The sequence below is a fragment of the Mesoplodon densirostris genome, chromosome 19, assembly GCF_025265405.1.
Source record: "Mesoplodon densirostris isolate mMesDen1 chromosome 19, mMesDen1 primary haplotype, whole genome shotgun sequence".
Taxonomy (NCBI): domain Eukaryota; kingdom Metazoa; phylum Chordata; class Mammalia; order Artiodactyla; family Ziphiidae; genus Mesoplodon; species Mesoplodon densirostris.
In genome coordinates, this window is record NC_082679.1 from 29,495,315 (window position 1) to 29,514,168 (window position 18,854).

General features: G+C 34.3%; 1 protein-coding gene across 1 annotated transcript in view; it reads right to left on the bottom strand.

The window, feature by feature from the left end:
* Positions 1 to 1,486: 1,486 nt before the first annotated feature.
* ITFG1 (integrin alpha FG-GAP repeat containing 1) overlaps positions 1,487 to 18,854 on the bottom strand; it is a 258,629-nt gene continuing 241,261 nt past the window's right edge. The window contains exons 15-18 of the mRNA XM_060085617.1: positions 10,544 to 10,668; positions 9,897 to 9,979; positions 5,546 to 5,663; positions 1,487 to 2,904 (exon numbers count right to left, since the gene is read on the bottom strand). Of these exons, the coding sequence (XP_059941600.1) occupies positions 2,845 to 2,904; positions 5,546 to 5,663; positions 9,897 to 9,979; positions 10,544 to 10,668 (386 nt within the window). The 3' untranslated portion in view covers positions 1,487 to 2,844. The remainder of the gene's footprint in view (positions 2,905 to 5,545; positions 5,664 to 9,896; positions 9,980 to 10,543; positions 10,669 to 18,854) is intronic.

Below are 18,854 nucleotides of genomic sequence, written 5' to 3' on the forward strand. Positions count from 1 at the left end.
AAACTTTTTTGGTTTCCCACTGTATATAAAAGTTATGTTTACACTATATTGTAGTCTATACAATACAGCATTATGCAATAGCATTATGTCTTTTTAAAGACAATGTACACACATTAAAAAACGCAAAACAAAAAACCAATTACAACAGTAATATCAAAAATCACTGATCACAGGTCACTATAACAAATATAATAATAATTTAAAAATTTGAAATATTACAAGAATTACCAAAATGTGACACAGAGACATGAAGTGAGCAAATGCTGTTGGAAAAATGGCACCAATAGACTTACTAGATGCAGGGTTGCCACAAACATTCAATTTGTAAAAAACGCAGTATTTGTGAAATGCAGTAAAGCGAAGCACAATAAAACGAGGTTTGCCTGTATGTGATTGTTATCTTCAAAATGGTTACTAATTCTTAATTACTCCTCCTTGTTACCAAAAGGAGGAGGATTATAGAAGTAAAGATCAGTGGAAGAGTCAAAATGTTAAGTTGTTTGTCACTGCAATGGGAACGGGAGGGAAGAAAAGAACCAGCATTTATCAAGTACTTTCGATGCACATATTGCTACTTAAGACTCAAAATAGTTTTTTAGGGTATCACTCAGTATCCTTGTTTTACAGATGAAGAAACCAGAGCTCAAAGAGGCAAAGTGACTGACTAAAAAGTCACAAAATGGGAGAGTTAGGCCCTCAATCCTGATTAGTTTGACCTCGAAGTCTTGTGCTTTTTTCCACTACAGTATTCAAAATTAATATAAGGATCTTTGTACAGCTGGCCCTCGAACAATGCGGGTGCTGACCTTCTGCGCAGTCGAAAATCTGAGTATAACTTTCCTGTTGGACCTCTGTATCCGAGATTCTGCATCTGTGGACTCAACCAACCGTGTACTACTATAGTACATATTTATTGAAAAAACCCATTTATAAGTGGACTTGTGCAGTTCAAACCCATTTTGTTCAAGGGTCAACTGTATTTGATTCTCAATGTTGTGACACATTTTTCACCTGCTGCCCCTTAATGAATGACATTCATGTTGCATTGAAGTTTAGTATCAAGATACAGGAACACAGTATAAAGTCACTGATTGTATTGGGTTAGCCAAAAACTTCGTTCAGATTTTTCTGTAACATCTTAAGGGAAAACCGGAACGAACTTTTTGGCTAACCCAATATTTTTGGTTCTCATTAATATTTTATCTGCCTATAACACTATTCCTTGTAGACTCTGACTACAAGCGAGTTTTACAACTCATGCTATTATCAGTTGATCGACACTAAACCTACCTGTCTTTAGGGACAGTGTAGAATAGTGCCTGGCACAGCGTTGTAGGTTGATAAATGAATTTAACTGGATACCATAGTCAGGAGATGCCTATCTTGCCCTGATAGACAAGTCACTTCTGTCCAAATCTGTGATTTAGACTTCATAACCTCTAAGGTTTATCATGGTCCAAAGTAATTATTTACACACTCACCAAAATTCTTTGTTTCAATACAGAATATTTATTAAGAAGACATATTAACATGCTTAGATACACAAAGTAAACCACTTATACACATGCCATTCTCAGTGAACTGTAAGGAAAAAAACCATGAAGAACAAAATTAGTTGCTTTCAGATAAGTATTTGTGTTTTATAGCTATCATATGTCCATTTGCATATTAGGAAGTTATTAGCACTGATATATAAACTTTTTCCCAATCTTACATGTAACTTTTTGGCAAGGGGAAGTTCACAAAAATTTGCATTGAAGTCTGAATGTAAATTATAGACTCTTACAAGCTTTTGAGAATAGAAATGTGATTGAGATTTGCATTCCCAGATGCTATCTACAGCAGTTTCCTTTCAAGAAATCAAATGCTTTTCATTACCACATGGTAAGAATCAGTGTTCAAATGAAAATTATTAGGGCATATTAATTCTTGGAGGGTATTATGATATAATTTTCAGTTAATATAAACAAGCAATAAATCTTTATATAGAGTGTCAACACCAGGAATTTAGGTTGTCCAAAGACTATGCTTTCTACATGCCTGAAAATAAAATCCTATCAAGTCTAAATATATTTTGATAATTAGTTGAAGTCTGTAAAAAATTATTTAATAATAATAAATAATGACAACTACCACTTATTGAAAATTTACTCTATGCTAGGCACCAAGCTGGGTACTTTGTGTACATCATCCCATTTAATGTATACAACACCTCAAGTGAGTAGTGTATTAGCTCTGTTTATAAACAAGAAAACTAAGGCTTAAGCAATTAGCCAAGTTCAAACAGCTTGTAAGTCATGTAACCAGGAGTTTAAGGCAAGTCTGACTGCGATTCCAAAGCCAGAGTACCCAATCACTATATTGTATACCATCAGTGAAAGACCCCCTGACATGCTATAATGAGGGTGAATGGTTAATAACTTTATCTCTGATACATTCACAGAAGTATAATTTGCATTGCTAGAATAAGAAACAAGATGGATTCAAGTGGAAAACAAAAAACCCTGCTCATTTAAATATTTTTATTTACACGTGTCTTTTTTCATTATCATTATTATAATAAGATTATAAATACGTAAACACCTTAGTACATGCAACACATTCCACGAAGGAACAAAAATGTACAGCACAATTGAAAAAAGAACCCAAATTATTGTATACAAAATGCTTTAAAAAAAGACCTTGTAACACATTCGGACCATATTTATTTGAATACTTTCCAATAATTACCAAGGGATGTATCATTTATAAATAATAAAATCGCCTGTTTTTTTCTATAAGCCAAGTTTAGTATTTCAGTTAATCAAGTGAATAGCTGTTCCATTATGCACTACTAAAGGCAAGTCACATAGCATCAAAATGAAACCGATGGGCTTCTTGTCGTTTTTCTCTATCATCTGCTTTCTGAAAAAGAAATTTAGACTAGTTTATAAATGATAGGAAAATGTCAAGAAAAGATTAATTTAAAAAGTGGTTAATTAAAAAAATAAAAGCCCTGAGCAATTAGTAGGTAAAAGGTGTGATTTTATTATGTAATAATCTTATGAAATATTTTTATAGTTTACAGTAGCTATCTTATAATTAACGATCCTCTAAATTGAATTTAAAAAACCAACAAGAAATGTTCCTTAAAAGCTTAGTTTGTTATTTATTATTTACTTGAAAGTAGGAGTAAACATTAGATTTTGTAAGAATGGAATCAACTGTTACATTTTTCCCATTCTTAACACTGCTGAATCTAATTATATTAAAGTACATTAATTATTTTGGGGTTAACCTATTGATTTTGCATATATTTATTGATCCTCTGTTCCCAGCAAAGTACTGTGCTTGGAATTTTTTTCTTTGGCTGTGCTGTGCGGCATGTGGGACCTTAGTTCCCCAACCAGGGATCGAACCCGCGCCCCCTGCAGTGGAAGCGTGGATTCTTAACCACTGGACCACCAGGGAAGTCCCATGTGCTTGGAATTATGAGGGATTAGAAAACCCCTCACTTTTGTATCTTGTTCTCAAGGAACTTATTAAAGCCTAAAAAGAAAAAAGCAAAACATACTAAATAACTATTTCAGTATAAAAAGTGAAAAATGTTACCAATATTCTGAGATTACTTCTGGGTTGGCATGATGAAAGGCAAAGCTTTGAAAAGATAGTATTTATGGAAATGAAGAGGAGAGACATTCACTACAAGATGGGGGAAGAACAGGAACAATCCTGAGAAGTCTGGCAGGAGCATGGGATATGTGAAAGTAACTGATAAGAGAAAGAATGGAAAGGTGTATGGTAGAGTCACATGGAAGTACTATGTAGGCTATAGGCTAAGGGAGTTACACATTTTAGGCAGGGGGTGGTCACCAGAGGTTTTTGAGCGGAGGAGTGACATGATTAAGACTAAACTTAATGATGAGTAATCCAGCAGCAAAGTGCTAAATGGAGTGAGGGGGAGAGAATGGAGTTTGGGAGGACAGGGGGTATTTAACAAGGAGCTGAACTAAAATAAAAGCACTGGTGTAAGGAATTCAGAAGTGGAGTCAGCTGCAGAGATTGCAGGGAGGCACAATGAGGAGGGCAACTGATTAAATCCTGTAGTGAGTAAGAAAGAAGAGAGACAGCTTTAGGAAACTGGTTTTAAGTTGCTTGCAAGCGATCTAGGTAGAGGTGTCACGGTGACAGCTGGAAGTGGGGGAGAGACCTTTAGAGAGAGATGAGGGCTGGGCATCTCTGAGGTAATAGCTCAAGCCATGATTTTAGATAAAACCGGCAGGGAAAGTATATAAACAGGGCCTAGGGCAGACACCGTGGCAGAAAGAGCAGCCAGCGTAGGTGAAAGACAAGTGGTCCAAGAGGTAGGAGACAAATCACAGTATCACAGACGGAGGCAGTATACAGATATGTATTTCAATCCGTATTTGTATTTAAAACTTCAGTTTTTAGCCACTGTATCATTATTGTAAGTCTACAATGTTTATACTGTAATTAGATCTCCTGTGAAATCAATAAAATTAATTTCCTTTCCTTCACAGGTCTAGAGTTGTGTAATATTTCATACTATGTTCTGACATTTCTAGACAAAAGTAAATAGTGTCACCTTTGATATTACCTCTTAAGTTGCAATTTAAAAATCAACTGAATATGTAACTTTATGTTATCATTTTTTGTATGAACGGAGTGTTTTTTTGAGAGACAAACCTATGAACATTTATTAGAACAATTAACATGTTCCCTTTTTCATAAGTTAAAACAGGTAACATAAAACAGATGGTAATTTTAGTTAACAAAAATGATTATCATGAGCATCACAATCTAAAGAGAATAGGTACAAAAAGGAAAACACTTTTGTGACACATAGAGCCCTTTTTGGAGAACATTACTGGAACCCACTAGTTATGTACTAAATATATATCCATATACAAGTAGAAATTAGCTTTTTAAATTTATATCTAAACTATGAATAAATTTATGTGATAGCCTTTTTCTCTCCTCATAAATATTATATAAAAACTACATTTTTGGAGTTTTGTTTTTAATTATTATTTAGGGTGTTATACTAAAGAACAGAAATCAGTTTAGTTTAGTGCAAAGAATACTTGATAGGTGGAAAAGATGTTTATCACTTTGTTACTTCCCACCTACTCTCTGCTCTAATTTTTTATAAAGAGATAGCTGTTATTTCCAGAAAAAAATGTCCATGGCCCAATCAGTAAATAATGGACACAGGCTCATTTAAGAAATGATTATTATTTTCCAGGTCATTATGAAATCACTTCTAATTACTTCTAATTTCGATATGCCTGTTGATTTGGGGGTGTTCACTTTATTACTTTTGTACAGTATCAAAGTTTTAAAATACATAGTCTGATTTGTAGGAATTGCTAAGAGACATTAGTAACTCAGGGGGATGAAAGAAATTATCATTAATAAGATGATATTATGGACAGAACTTGAAAAATCAGAAAATCTTAGTCATGTGAAAAAGTTTAAAATATAGTGTTTTTAAAGAGTAACATATTACTATTATAAAGTTAATGTTCCATTTAAATGAACAAACCTTTTCCTGCCAATGTAAAATGCCAATTATTGCCAAGATGAAAACACAGACTCCGATGAGAGCTATAGCAGTAAGTAGAACAATGTTACTTGGTGTAAGATACAGTTTGGCACTCCAGCTGTAGATGAAAAGAGAAGAATTAAAATTATACATTTTAACTTAAAAATAACAAAATACTATTGAGACCAAAAAGCAAAAGAGCTTATTAATTAATGAATCAGTCCATTCATTCATTAATTCATTCACCTATCTACCCATTCATCATAAATAAAACAAAAGCAATTAAAATTAAGATAGGGTTAAGAATACTGATGATCCAGCAGAGTTCAGATTTTTACTCCAAGAACTGAAATAGAGTAGAATTTTTGATGAGATGCTTTGCTATTTTTCTTTGCTCCTGTGAGAATTATTCTTAGGTAAACTTATCAAGGGTACTTTGGGCAATCTTAGACATTGTTTTTATGTCTTGTTTGACTTACTGAATTAGAAACCTTGAACTTTAAGGCTACATATTCACATGATTTTTGATAAGATTTCTATATCTTATTTTTTGACCCCTGTTCACATATGTACTATGACTAAGTAAAAGAACCATATGTCCAAGTAGGTGTAGATAGATACTTGTACAAAATGTCATGTTGGAGGGTTTACATTATTACAATGACACTGAGACTTCTTACAAAATCACTTTTAGTTCCTCAGTGTTAATGGCAATATACAAACTTTAGCATAAATAGAACTAGCTCTTTCTTCTAAAACAGTCCACATAATACAGCACTTGCAAACACTGAAAAGCCTAAAACTGAGGTCTATATTACCAACACTGTAGGTGGTTATATATAAAGAACTTTTTGTTCTCTCTGAAAATAGATAATGGATATATTTTCATTTTAAAAGTTTAATAAAGGTAAGATTATTCTGATAAATGGCAAGCACGAACTGACTTATTTTGGGATAATCAAAATTTACTGATCCATAAGTTAGCCTCTAGTCAATAAATCTCAAAATACACCTCAAACTAAAATCAATTTGGTTTTTATTATGTACACAAATTTGCAAAGAACATTTTTTTTCCAGAAAGATCAAGAGAAGCGTGAAAAATCTTGAGCTTATGGAAGAAAGGCTATAACAGAATTTCCCAGAAATTCAAGAGTAAGAAAACCTTAAGAAACAAATACTGTTAATTAGTTGAGGTTAGATATTCTCAGCACCTTACCTCATACTTAAGAAAAGGTCCTTTCATGAGATTTTTTGGGTAGTTCCAATTTATCTATCTATCTATCTATCTATAAGTCTTTATTGAATTTGTTACAATATTGCTTCTGTTTTATGTTTTGGTTTTTTGGCCCCAAGGCATGTGGGATCTTAGCTCCCCAACCAGGGATCAAACCCGCACCCCCTGCATTGGAAGGCGAAGTCTTAACCGCTGGGCCGCCAGGGAAGTCCCGGAAGTTCTAATTTAAAAAACCCATGAATAAAGGAATTTTGGTAAGAAAAACATCGAACAAAAGGCCAATACTCAGTTTCTTACTCAGAAGCAGTCATTCTTCTCAGTTTCTTACATATCCTTCCAGAAGTATTCTATACATATATAAACATATACGCATAGATATCTTCTTTATAAATCACAAATCATTGCTTATTATTCATAAGTGCATTTTCCTTTTATTATCTTTTGCTTTACCACTCTATTTTAAAAGATTATCATGATATTGCATGATATAGAAGTACTATAATTCATATAGTTTCTTGTGCAGATTCATTTTGTTATACATTTCAAAATTTTAATAGACTCATTAAAAAAGTCTGAACTCAGACCATAACTGTTTTTATTGATATCTTATTTCAAGCATAATGCTGTAATAAAGTTGTTTTCTTAAGTAGTTTGGTTCTAAAGCCCATAAATCCACCATAAAATACCTCCAGAGGTGTGCTGGTAAACTGGCTCTCTGGGGGGAAAAAAACCCCTGAGTGGCACTTGCCAATTTTCATGGTGTAAACAGTCCCATCATAGCTGATTTTAATGTGACCTCCCTGAACAGAAGTGGAAAGAGATGCACACAATCAGTTCATGAGGTGGCGTGAGCTGGTTCTAGCAAACCATCTAAAAATTTAATAAAGGACAATACAACCTGCACTTGTTATTTGTTGTCTTTTTGATGATGGCCATTCTGACAGGTGTGAGGTGATATCTTATTGTGGTTTCGATTTGCATTTCCCTGATGATCAGTGATGTTGAGCATCTTTTCATGTGCCTTTTGGCTACCTGTATGTCTTCTTTGGATAAAATGTCTATTCAGATCCTCTGCCCATTTTTTAATAGATACAGTATGGGGATTCTTCAGAAAATTAAAAATAGAACTACCATATTATCCAGCAATTCTACTCCTGAATATTTGCCCAAAGAAAATGAAAACATCAATTAGAAAAGGTACACGCACCCCTATGTTCACTGTGGCATTATTTACAATAGTCAAGGTAATGGAAGGAACCTAAGTACCCAGTAATAGATGAAGGGATAAAGAAGATGTGAGTGCTCTCCCTCTTTCTCCCCCTCTCTCTATACACACACACACACACACACACACACACACACACATTTATACATATACACATACACACAATGGAATATTACTTGGCTATAAAAAAGAATGAAATCTTGCCATTTGCCATTTGCAACAACATGGATGGACCTAGAGGGTATCATGCTAAGTGAAAAAAGTCAAACAGAGAAAGACAAATACTGTATGGTTTCACTTATATGTGGAATCTGGAAAACAAGACAAATGAACAAACATAACAAAACAGAAACAGAGTTATAGATACAGAAAATAAATAGGTGGTTGCCACGGGGGAGAGGGATGAGGGGAGGAGAGGAATGGGTGAGGGCGATTGAGAGGTACAAACTTCCAGATGTAAAGTAAATGAGTCACGGGTATGAAATGTACCGTGTGGGGAATACAGTCAATAATTATGTAATATCTTTGGCGACAGACTGTAACTAGACTTAACCGTGGTGATAATTTTGAAGTGTTTAGAAACATCAAATCACTATGTTGTGTAACAGGAACGAACATAGTATTATAGGGCAGTTATATTTCCAAAAAGAAGTCATAGAAAAAGAGATCAGATTTGTGGTTACCAGAGGTGGGAGCTGGGAGGTGGAGGGGGAATTGGATGAAAACAGTCAAAAGGTACAAACTTCGAATGATAAGATAAATAAGTACTAGGGATGTAATGCACAACATGATAAATAGAATTAACACTGCCGTATGTTATATATGAAATTTGTTAAGAGAGTAAATCCTAAGAGTTCTCATCACAAGGAAAAACGTATTTTTTTCTGTTTCTTTAATTTTGTATCTATGTGAGAAAATGGATGTTTACTAAACTTATTGTGATAATCATTTTTTGATGTATGTAAGTTAAATCATTATGCTGTACACCTTAAACTTACACAGTGCTGTATGTCAATTATATCGCAATAAAACTGGAAGAAGAAAAAAGAACAGTACAGGCTGTATTTTGAGAAGAAATGTAATAAGCCATTAGTTACATTTTAATAGGTTATTTTTTCATATTGACATCAGAGTAGCCTTAAGAACAAGTTATATTTTTCCCAATGAAATTTAAATGTTAATGAATACCTTCACCACCTACTTTTTGAAATAATGGAATCAACCTAATAATTTAAAGAAAAACTAACAGAGATAAAGATTTAGAATTAAATGCTATATTATACAAGGAACATGTTTTGCTAATAAGGATAAAAATACCTACCGTTCACTGAAAACTTACTATATGCTGGGTACTGCGTTAAGCATATTTCATCCTCATTCTTGTAAGGTAGGTATTTTATCTCCCAATTTCTACAGTGCAGAAATTGACCCTCAGAGAGAACAAAGGACTAGCTTCCAATCTCAGTCAGCTAGCAGTGGATACGAGTTTCTAGCCTGGGTCTGCTGAACTTCAAAATTTGTGCCTAACAACTGTGGGATATATACCACTTCTCAAAGCATTTGCTAAAAAAGATCATTGCTTATAAAGTTCAGCAACCTTAAATTTTAGAATTTATGGCCAGTAAACTGAAGACCAGCTTATTTAAGCAGAATATGTATAAATCCCTAGTTAGTTAACCTGCTGTTTTTCTAATAAGGTTTACTTTGTTCTTGGTGAAAAATGTCAGGGACCTTTTGTGTAGGTATGTTTAGGCATTTAAAGTTTGCTGTAAGCAAATTAAGTCATAACACTCATGGGAACACAGCAGGAATAGAGAAAGTTTTTAAAAGATGTAACTATGATTCAGAGTTGACAGTATTTTTACCAAATTCAGTTCAAGCAAGGACATTACCTTCGAGGAACATTGTGAGGATATGGAATGACAATTAGCTGAGAATTTGGAATGATTGCGGTCCATTCTTGTTTCCGTATAGACTGGAAAAAGAATTTAAGAACATTTAACATTCAGTACACTTTAAAAACACAATAATTATTCTAAATAAATAAGAAAAAGCTTAAGTACTCTTTGATTAACTGAAATCCTAGGTATGGATTAAGCTGAATTTACATATACTAGGTCCCAAATAGGGCTCCTATCGGCAAAAGTTTCTCCATATTTTCAGGGAAGGATTAAATTTCTGTCTCATGGATTCATTAATTTATTGAACACACTTATGTAGCAGGCACTGTTCAAAGTGCTATGAACAAATGCTGTCTTGGAGCTAAAATTCAAGTTGAGGTAGAGTCTGACAATAAAGAAAATAAAAATATTTGGTATGTTAGATGGTGAAAATGATAAGGAGAAAAAGCAGGGAAAAGGAGGGGCAGGAAGTCTTAAGCTTTATTTCTTCAAATTATAATGTGCTGTATGTAAGATAAGCTTTGATTGGTCACTACCAATGAATTTTAAAAATTCTTTAAAGGGAATAAAAATATTTTAATTTAAATATTTGAATAGTAAATATTAAAAAATAGATTAATTATAAATTTTTTACTCACCTTCTCTCCAGATGGACGGGGAATACCAACATAAAGATGATCAAGAAAATTTGCACTTCGACCTAAACCAAGTACATTGTATGGCAGTTGGAGAGCTAAATGTGCCGACTGGCTAAGTTGTCCAGCTAAATTTATTAAAAAAAAGAAAAAAGAACAATACATCTCTGGAGACATTGCTCTCATCAAACATTAAAATGATAAATGTTACAAGTTTAGGTGCTAGAACTTATCTTTAAGGATAAAAATGTGAAATGAAATGCCCAGTTCATTATATTAATGATTCCTTTTTTAAACAGTAAGAGAGATAATTCACATCTCATAAACATCACCTATTTAAAGTATACAGTTAAGTGGTTTTGAGTATATTCAAAAAGGTGTTGAGCTGTAAGCACTATCAAATTTTAAAACATTTTCATCACCCAAAAAAGAAACTCCATACTCATTAGCAGTTATTCCTATTTCTAAGCCCTACACTTCCAGATATAGGTAACCACTAATCTACTTTCTTTATAGATTTGCCTATCCTGGAGATTCATATAAATGCAATCAAGCAATGTGTGCTCTTTTTATGAATAATGCTGCTGTGAACATTCACATACAAGTTTCTGTGTCAACTTATATTTTCCGAAATGGCTGTATCATTCTACATTCCCAACATTAATAGTTGAGGGTTCCAATTTTTCCAAATTCTAACACTTTGTCTATCTTTTTGATAATAGCCATTCTAGGGGTTATGAACTAGATCAAGAAAATTTGCACTTCGACCTAAACCAAGTACATTGTATGGCAGTTGGAGAGCTAAATGTGCCGACTGGCTAAGTTGTCCAGCTAAATTTATTAAAAAAAAGAAAAAAGAACAATACATCTTTGGAGACATTGCTCTCATCAAACATTAAAATGATAAATGTTACAAGTTTGTCATTGTGGCTTTCATTTACATTTACCTAATAACTAATGATGTTGAGCTTTCTTTTCATGTGCTTATTGGCCATTTTTGTAGTTTCCTTTTTAGGTCTTGAGGTTGGTAGTGAGTGGTCTCTTCTTTCATTCTGGATTTTAGTAATTTGAGTCTTCTCTTTTTCTTGATCACTCTAGCTAAAGGTTTGTAAATTTTGTTAATCTTTAAAAAACCCAACTTTTGGTTCAACTGGTTTTACTCTATGATTTTCTACTCCCTACTTGTTTCCTCTCACTATGTCCTGTCTTCTGCTTGCTTTGGGTTTAGTTTGTTGTTCTTTTTCTAGCTTCTTGAGGTAGAAAATTACGTTATTGATTTCAGATTGTTCTTATTCCTTAATATAGGCATTTACAACAATAAATTTTCCTCTAAGAACTGTTTTTCCCTCTAAGAACTCCATATATTTTGGTAGGTTGTGTTTCTGTTTTCATTCACCTAAAGTATTTTCTAGTTTCTCTTGTGATTTCTTCTTTGACCCATTGGGTTTTTAGGACTGTGTTGTTTCACTTCCAGATATTTTTGAATTTCCAAATTGTTATTGATTTCTAATTATCATCCTGTTGCAGTTGGGGAACATACTTGGGATGATTTCAATATTTTTAATTTATTAAGGCTTGTTTTATGACCTAGCATATGGTCTGTCCTGGAGAATGTTCCATGTGTGCTTGAGAAGAATGCATATTCTGCTGTTGTTGGGTGGAGTGTTCTATACAAGTCTGTTAGGTTTAGTTGGTTTATAGTGTCATTTTCTCTTCTTTATTGATTTTTTGCCAAGTTGTTTAATACATTACTGAAAGTATTAAAATTGGGGTAATAAAGCCTCCAATTATTTATTGCTGAATTATCAATTTCTCTCTTCATGTATCTTGGGGGCTCTGTTGTTAGGTGTGTATGTCTTTGTAGTTGTTACATCTTCCATATGGATTGACCTTTTTATTATCATTATAAAATGTCCTTCTTTGTCTCTAGTAACAATTTTTGTCCTAAAGCCCTAGTTTTATATGATATTAGAATGGTCACTCCAGCTCTCCTTTGGTTACTCTTTGCATGGTATAATTTACACCCCCCCTTTTTTTACTTTCAACTTATTTGTATCATTGAATCTAAAGTGTTTCTCTTGCAGATAGCACCTAGTTGAGTCATATTATATTAGCCATTCTGCCAATCTCTGCCTTTTGATAGGAGTGTTTACTCCATTTACATTCAATGTAATTACTGATAAGGTAGGACTTTTGCCTGCCATTTGCTATTGGTTTTTCTATATGTCTTTTTAATTGTTCTATTCCTCCATTGTTGCTTTAATTCCATAGTTTCTTTTATTATATATTTTCTGAGCTATTTTCTTAGTGGTTGTCTGGGGATTGCAGTTAGCATATTAACTTAACAAAGTAACAATACCTAGCACATACAACAACTTTCCTACAAAATCCTCCCTCCCTTGTAATACTGTTATTATACAAATTATATTTTTATATATCAGCCCATTAACACAAATTTATAATTATTACTTTATGTAGTTGTTCTGTAAATCACCTAGGAAATAAGAGGTTCTATTTGACAGAAATAGATAAACCATATTTTATACTTATCTATAGTTTTACAGGTGTTTTTTACTTGTTTGGGTGGATTCAAGTTATTGTCTAGTTGTCCTCTCAGTTCAGCCTTAAGGGCTCCCTTTAGTATTCTTGAAGTGTGTTCTTTTAGTGATGAATTCTGTTTTTGTTTATCTGGGAATATCTAAAATTCTTCATTTTTGAAGGATAGCATTGCCACATATAGAATTCTTGATTGACAGGTTTTTTTCTTTCAGCACTTAGAATGTATCATCCCTTTCTGGCCTCTGTGGTTTCTGATGAGAAGTCAGCTGTTACTCTTGTTGAGGTTCTCTTATATGTCACGAGTTGCATTCCTCCTGCTGTTGTGAACAGTCTCACTTTGTCTTTCTTTTTTTGACAGTTTATGTGTCTCAGTGTGGACTCCTTGAGTTACTTTGAGTTTCTATGTGCAGATTAGTGTTTTTCATCATATTTGGATGGTTTCAGCTATTATTTCTTCAGATATACATTCTGCCCCTTTCTTTATCTCTTTTTCTTCTAAGACTCGCTTTATGCATATGATGGTATGATTGATGGTGGCTCCACAGGTTCTGAGGCTGTTCATTTTTCTTTCTGTATACTCTCAACTGACCTATATTCAAGTTTGCTGATTCTTTTGCTAGCTCAAATCTGTTGTTGAGCACTCTACAGAATTTTTCATTTCAGTTACTGTACTTTCAACTCTAGAATTTCTATTTGATTTTTAAAATGATCTTTACTTCTTTATATCTTCTATTAGTGGGACATGGTTGTAATACTTACCTTTAGTTTTTTAATCCTAGTTTCCTTTAGGTCTTTGAACATGTTTATAATAGACAATTTATAGGTTCTGTTAACTAAGTCCAACACCACTGGGCACATTTTCTTTTGTTTGCTTTTTTAAAAAAAATGTGTATGTGGCATACTTTCCTGATTCTTTGCATGTTTTATAGTATTTTTTGGTTGTTGTTGGAAAGTGGACTTTTTAGATAATATAACAGCTATGGTATCTCCCTCTAAGGTTTTGTTGGTTTTTCTTTTTGTTATTGTTGTTGCTCATTTGTTTAGTGACTTTCCTAGATGGATTCTATAGATTCTGTATTCCTCACAGTGCCTGCCACAAAGTTCTTTTATTTTCTTATTTTTAAAGTTCTTGTTCTAAGCCTGGTTTCCCAGGAGGCATATATGACTCAGTATAACTCAGTGGTCAGCTAATGACTGGCCATTAGATTTCCTTAAATATCTTGTCTGTATATCTTCCAACCTTTGTCAGTGGGATTTGTGTGTCAAGATATTCCTTCAAACTTCAGGCAGTTTACAAGATAGCCTTACCTTTCATTTCTTGCTTGAGCAGAGCCTCGAGGTAGCACACCCAAGCTAAGTATTTGAATGAGGTATTTTCCTTTCTACGCATGTTCTTAGACATCTAAGATGTACAAGAATATAATCTAGCCTTTCAAAGTTGCCTGTGGTTGTCTGGTGCCTCAGGGCTTCCTTTTATGTTTTGGCCAGGCTCTTGTTCACTATACCTGGGATTTTTCCAGCAGACTGCTGTTTTGGGTAATGTCTTGGAGGAATAGGGCTTTTTTTTTTCCTGCTGGGTTGAACTCTGAGTCAAATCAAATAGCCTCAACATCCTGAGAACGGAGTTTCCAAGGAGTTGCTAGTTTAGACGCATATTGACAGTGCTAGAGGGATGGGAATTTTAATGGACTCCAAAGTTCCATCCCGTCCACTGACTGTGAGGCCACTAGCTATTCATGGCCGCTGCACCATTCAGTAGAGAGCAGAGGTGGGATGTAAACAGCCCCAAGTTAAAATGCCACAGACCCTGTTGTCTTAAGTATCAGGAGTTCCTCTCGGATAGACAATGCTCAGAACATTCTGTGGCTTTGGTTAATTTCCAGAGTTCTGAAATGGTTAATGTTAGTTGTTAGGCCAGTACTTTTTGTTTGTTTGTCTGTTTGTTTTATGGGGAGGGAGGGGACAGCAGGTTCATGAAGTCCTCAAACTGGCATTCCAAAAATCAATCTCTCCCTATTATGGTTCAATTTAAAAGACTGTATTTATTTGCTAGGTATTTGCTACATGATTAAACAGAATATTTAAATATTAACAGGGTTAGGGACTTCCCTGGAGGTCCAGTGGCTGGGACTCTGCACTCCCAGTGCAGGGGGCCCAGGTTCAAATCCCTGGTCAGGGAACTAGATCCCACGTGCTGCAACTAAGAGTTCACGTGCTGCAACTAAAGATACTGCATGCCGCAACTAAAAGGTCATGCCCATGGCGACAAGGATCCCACGTGCCGCAATTGAGATCTGGCACAGCCAAATTAAAAAAAAAAATGACAGGGTTAGTTAATATCTACACATTTTAATATTCAGTGGGACTCTGCTAAACATCTACTAATGTTACCCAGATATATGAAATCATTGGAAAGTATACATACCTGATTTTTGATACAATTCTTACATTAGTAAGAGAAAGGTATAATGAAAAGGAACAGTGAATTTAGGGAGAGGCATTCTTAATAAAGTTAAACTATGTATGTAAAACTGTAAAGCTGCATGGGCTACAGAATTAGTTTGTCTCATAGACTTATGCTGATTGAATGATAATGCTTAAAAGAGTGCCTAAGATACAGTAAATGTTGTTAAACTAAATGTTAAATATGGCAGAAGCAAGAAGGACTACAATCCTGCAGCCTGTGGAACAAAAACCACATTCACAGAAAGATAGACAAGACGAAAAGGCAGAGGGCTATGTACCAGATGAAGGAACAAGATAAAACCCCAGAAAAACAACTAAATGAAGTGGAGATAGGCAACCTTCCAGAAAAAGAATTCAGAAGAATGATAGTGAAGGTGATCCAGGACGTCGGAAAAACAACGGAGGCAAAGATCAAAAAGATGCAAGAAATGTTTAACAAAGACCTAGAAGAATTAAAGAACAAACAAACAGAGAGGAACAATGCAATAACTGAAATGAAAACTACACTAGAAGGAATCAATAGCAGAATAACTGAGGCAGAAGAATGGATAAGGGACCTGGAAGATAGAATGGTGGAATTCACTGCTGCGGAACAGAGCAAAGAATGAAAAGAAATCAAGACAGTCTAAGAGACCTCTGGGACAACATTAAACGCAACAACACTTGCATTATAGGGGTCCCAGAAGGAGAAGAGAGAGAGAAAGGACCCGAGAAAATATCTGAAGAGATTATAGTCGAAAACTTCCCTAACATGGGAAAGGAAAGAGCCACCCAAGTCCCGGAAGCGCAGCGAGTCCCATACAGGATAAACCTAAGGAGAAACACGCCGAGACACATAGTAATCAAATTGGCAAAAATTAAAGACAGAGAAAAATTATTGAAAGCAGCAAGGGAAAAACAACAAATAACATACAAGGGAACTCCCATAAGGATAACAGCTGATTTCTCAGCAGAAACTCTACAAGCCAGAAGGGAGTGGCATGATATACTTAAAGTGATGAAAGGGAAGAAACTACAATCAAGATTACTCTACCCGGCAAGGATCTCATTCAGATTCGATGGAGAAATCAAAAGATTTACAGACAAGCAAAAGATAAGAGAATTCAGCACCACCAAACCAGCTCTACAACAAATGCTAAAGGAACTTCTCTAAGTGGGAAACACAAGAGAAGAAAAGGACCTACAAAAACAAAACCCATAACAAGAAAATGGTAATAGGAACATACATATAGATAATTACCTTAAATGTGAATGGATTAAATCATCCAATGAAAAGACACAGGCTCGCTGAATGGATACAAAAACAAGACCCATATATATGCTGTCTACAAGAGACCCACTTCAGACCTAGGGACACATACAGACTGAAAGTGAGTGGATGGAAAAAGATATTCCATGCAAATGGAAATCAAAAGAAAGTTGGAGTAGCAATACTCATATCGGTAAAACAGACTTTAAAATAAAGAATGTTACAACAGACAAGAAAGGACACTACATAATGATCAAGGGATCAATCCAAGAAGAAGATATAACACTTATAAATATATATGCACCGAACATAGGAGCACCTCAATACATAAGGCAACTGCTAACAGCTATAAAAGAGGAAATCGACAGTAACACAATAATAGTGGGGGACTTTAACACCTCACTTTCACCAATGGACAGATCATCCAAAATGAAAATAAATAAGGAAACAGAAGCTTTAAATGACACAACAGACCAGATAGATTTAATTGATATTTATAGGACATTCCATCCAAAAACAGCAGATTACACTTTCTTCTCAAGTGCACACGGAACATTCTCCAGGATAGATCACATCTTGGGTCACAAATCAAGCCTCAGTAAATTTAAGAAAATTGAAATCATATCAAGCATCTTTTCTGACCACAATGCTATCAGATTAGAAATGAATTACAAGGAAAAAAAACGTAAAAAACACAAACACATGGAGGCTAAACAATACGTTACTAAATAACCAAGAGGTCACTGAAGAAATCAAAGAGGAAATCAAAAAATACCTAGAGACAAATGACAATGAAAACACGACGATCCAAAATCTATGGGATGCAGCAAAAGGAGTTCTAAGAGGGAAGTTTATAGCTATACAAGCCTACCTCAAGAAACAAGAAAAATCTCAAATAAACAATCTATCCTTACACCTAAAGGAACTAGAGAAAGAAGAACAAACAAAACCCAAAGTTAAGAGAAGAAAAGAAATCATAAAGATCAGAGCAGAAACAAAGGAAACAGAAACAAAGAAAACAATAGCAAAGGTTAATAAAACTAAAAGCTTGTTCTTTGAGAAGATAAACAAAATTGATAAACCATTAGCCAGACTCATCAAGAAAAAGAGGGAGAGGACTTAAATCAATAAAATTAGAAATGCAAAAGGGGAAGTTACAACAGACATGGCAGAAATACAAAGCATCCTAAGAGACTACTACAAGCAACTCTATGCCAATAAAATGGATAACCTGGAAGAAATCGACAAATTCTTAGAAAGGTATAATCTTCCAAGACTGAACCAGGAAGAAATAGAAAATATGAACAGAACAATCACAAGTAATGAAATTGAAACTGTGATTAAAATCTTCCAACAAACAAAAGTCCAGGACCAGAAGGCTTCACAGGCAAATTATATCAAACATTTAGAGAAGAGCTAACACCCATCCTTCTCAAACTCTTCCAAAAAATTGCAGAGGAAGGAACACTCCAAAACTCATTCTACAAGGCCACCATCACCCTGATACCAAAACCAGACAAAGATACTACAAAAATAGAAAATTACAGAACAATATCACTGATGAATATAGATGCAAAAATCCTCAATAAAATACTAGCAAACAGAATCCAACAACACATTAAAAGGATCATACACTATGATCAAGTGGGATTTATTCCAGGAATGCAAGGATTCTTCAATATATGCAAATCAATCAATGTGATACACCATATTGACAAATTGAAGGAGAAAAACCATATGATCATCTCAATAGATGCAGAGAAAGCTTTCAACAAAATTCAACACCCATTTATGATAAAAACTCTCCAGAAAGTGGGCGTAGAGAGAACCTACCTCAACATAATAAAGGTCATATATGACAAACCCACAGCAAACATCATTCTCAATGGTGAGAAACTGAAAGCATTTCCTCTAAGATCAGGAACAAGACAAGGATGTCCACTCTCACCACTATTATTCAACATAGTTTTGGAAGTACTAGACACGGCAATCAGAGAAGAAAAAGAAATAAAAGAATACAAATTGGAAAAGAAGAAGTAA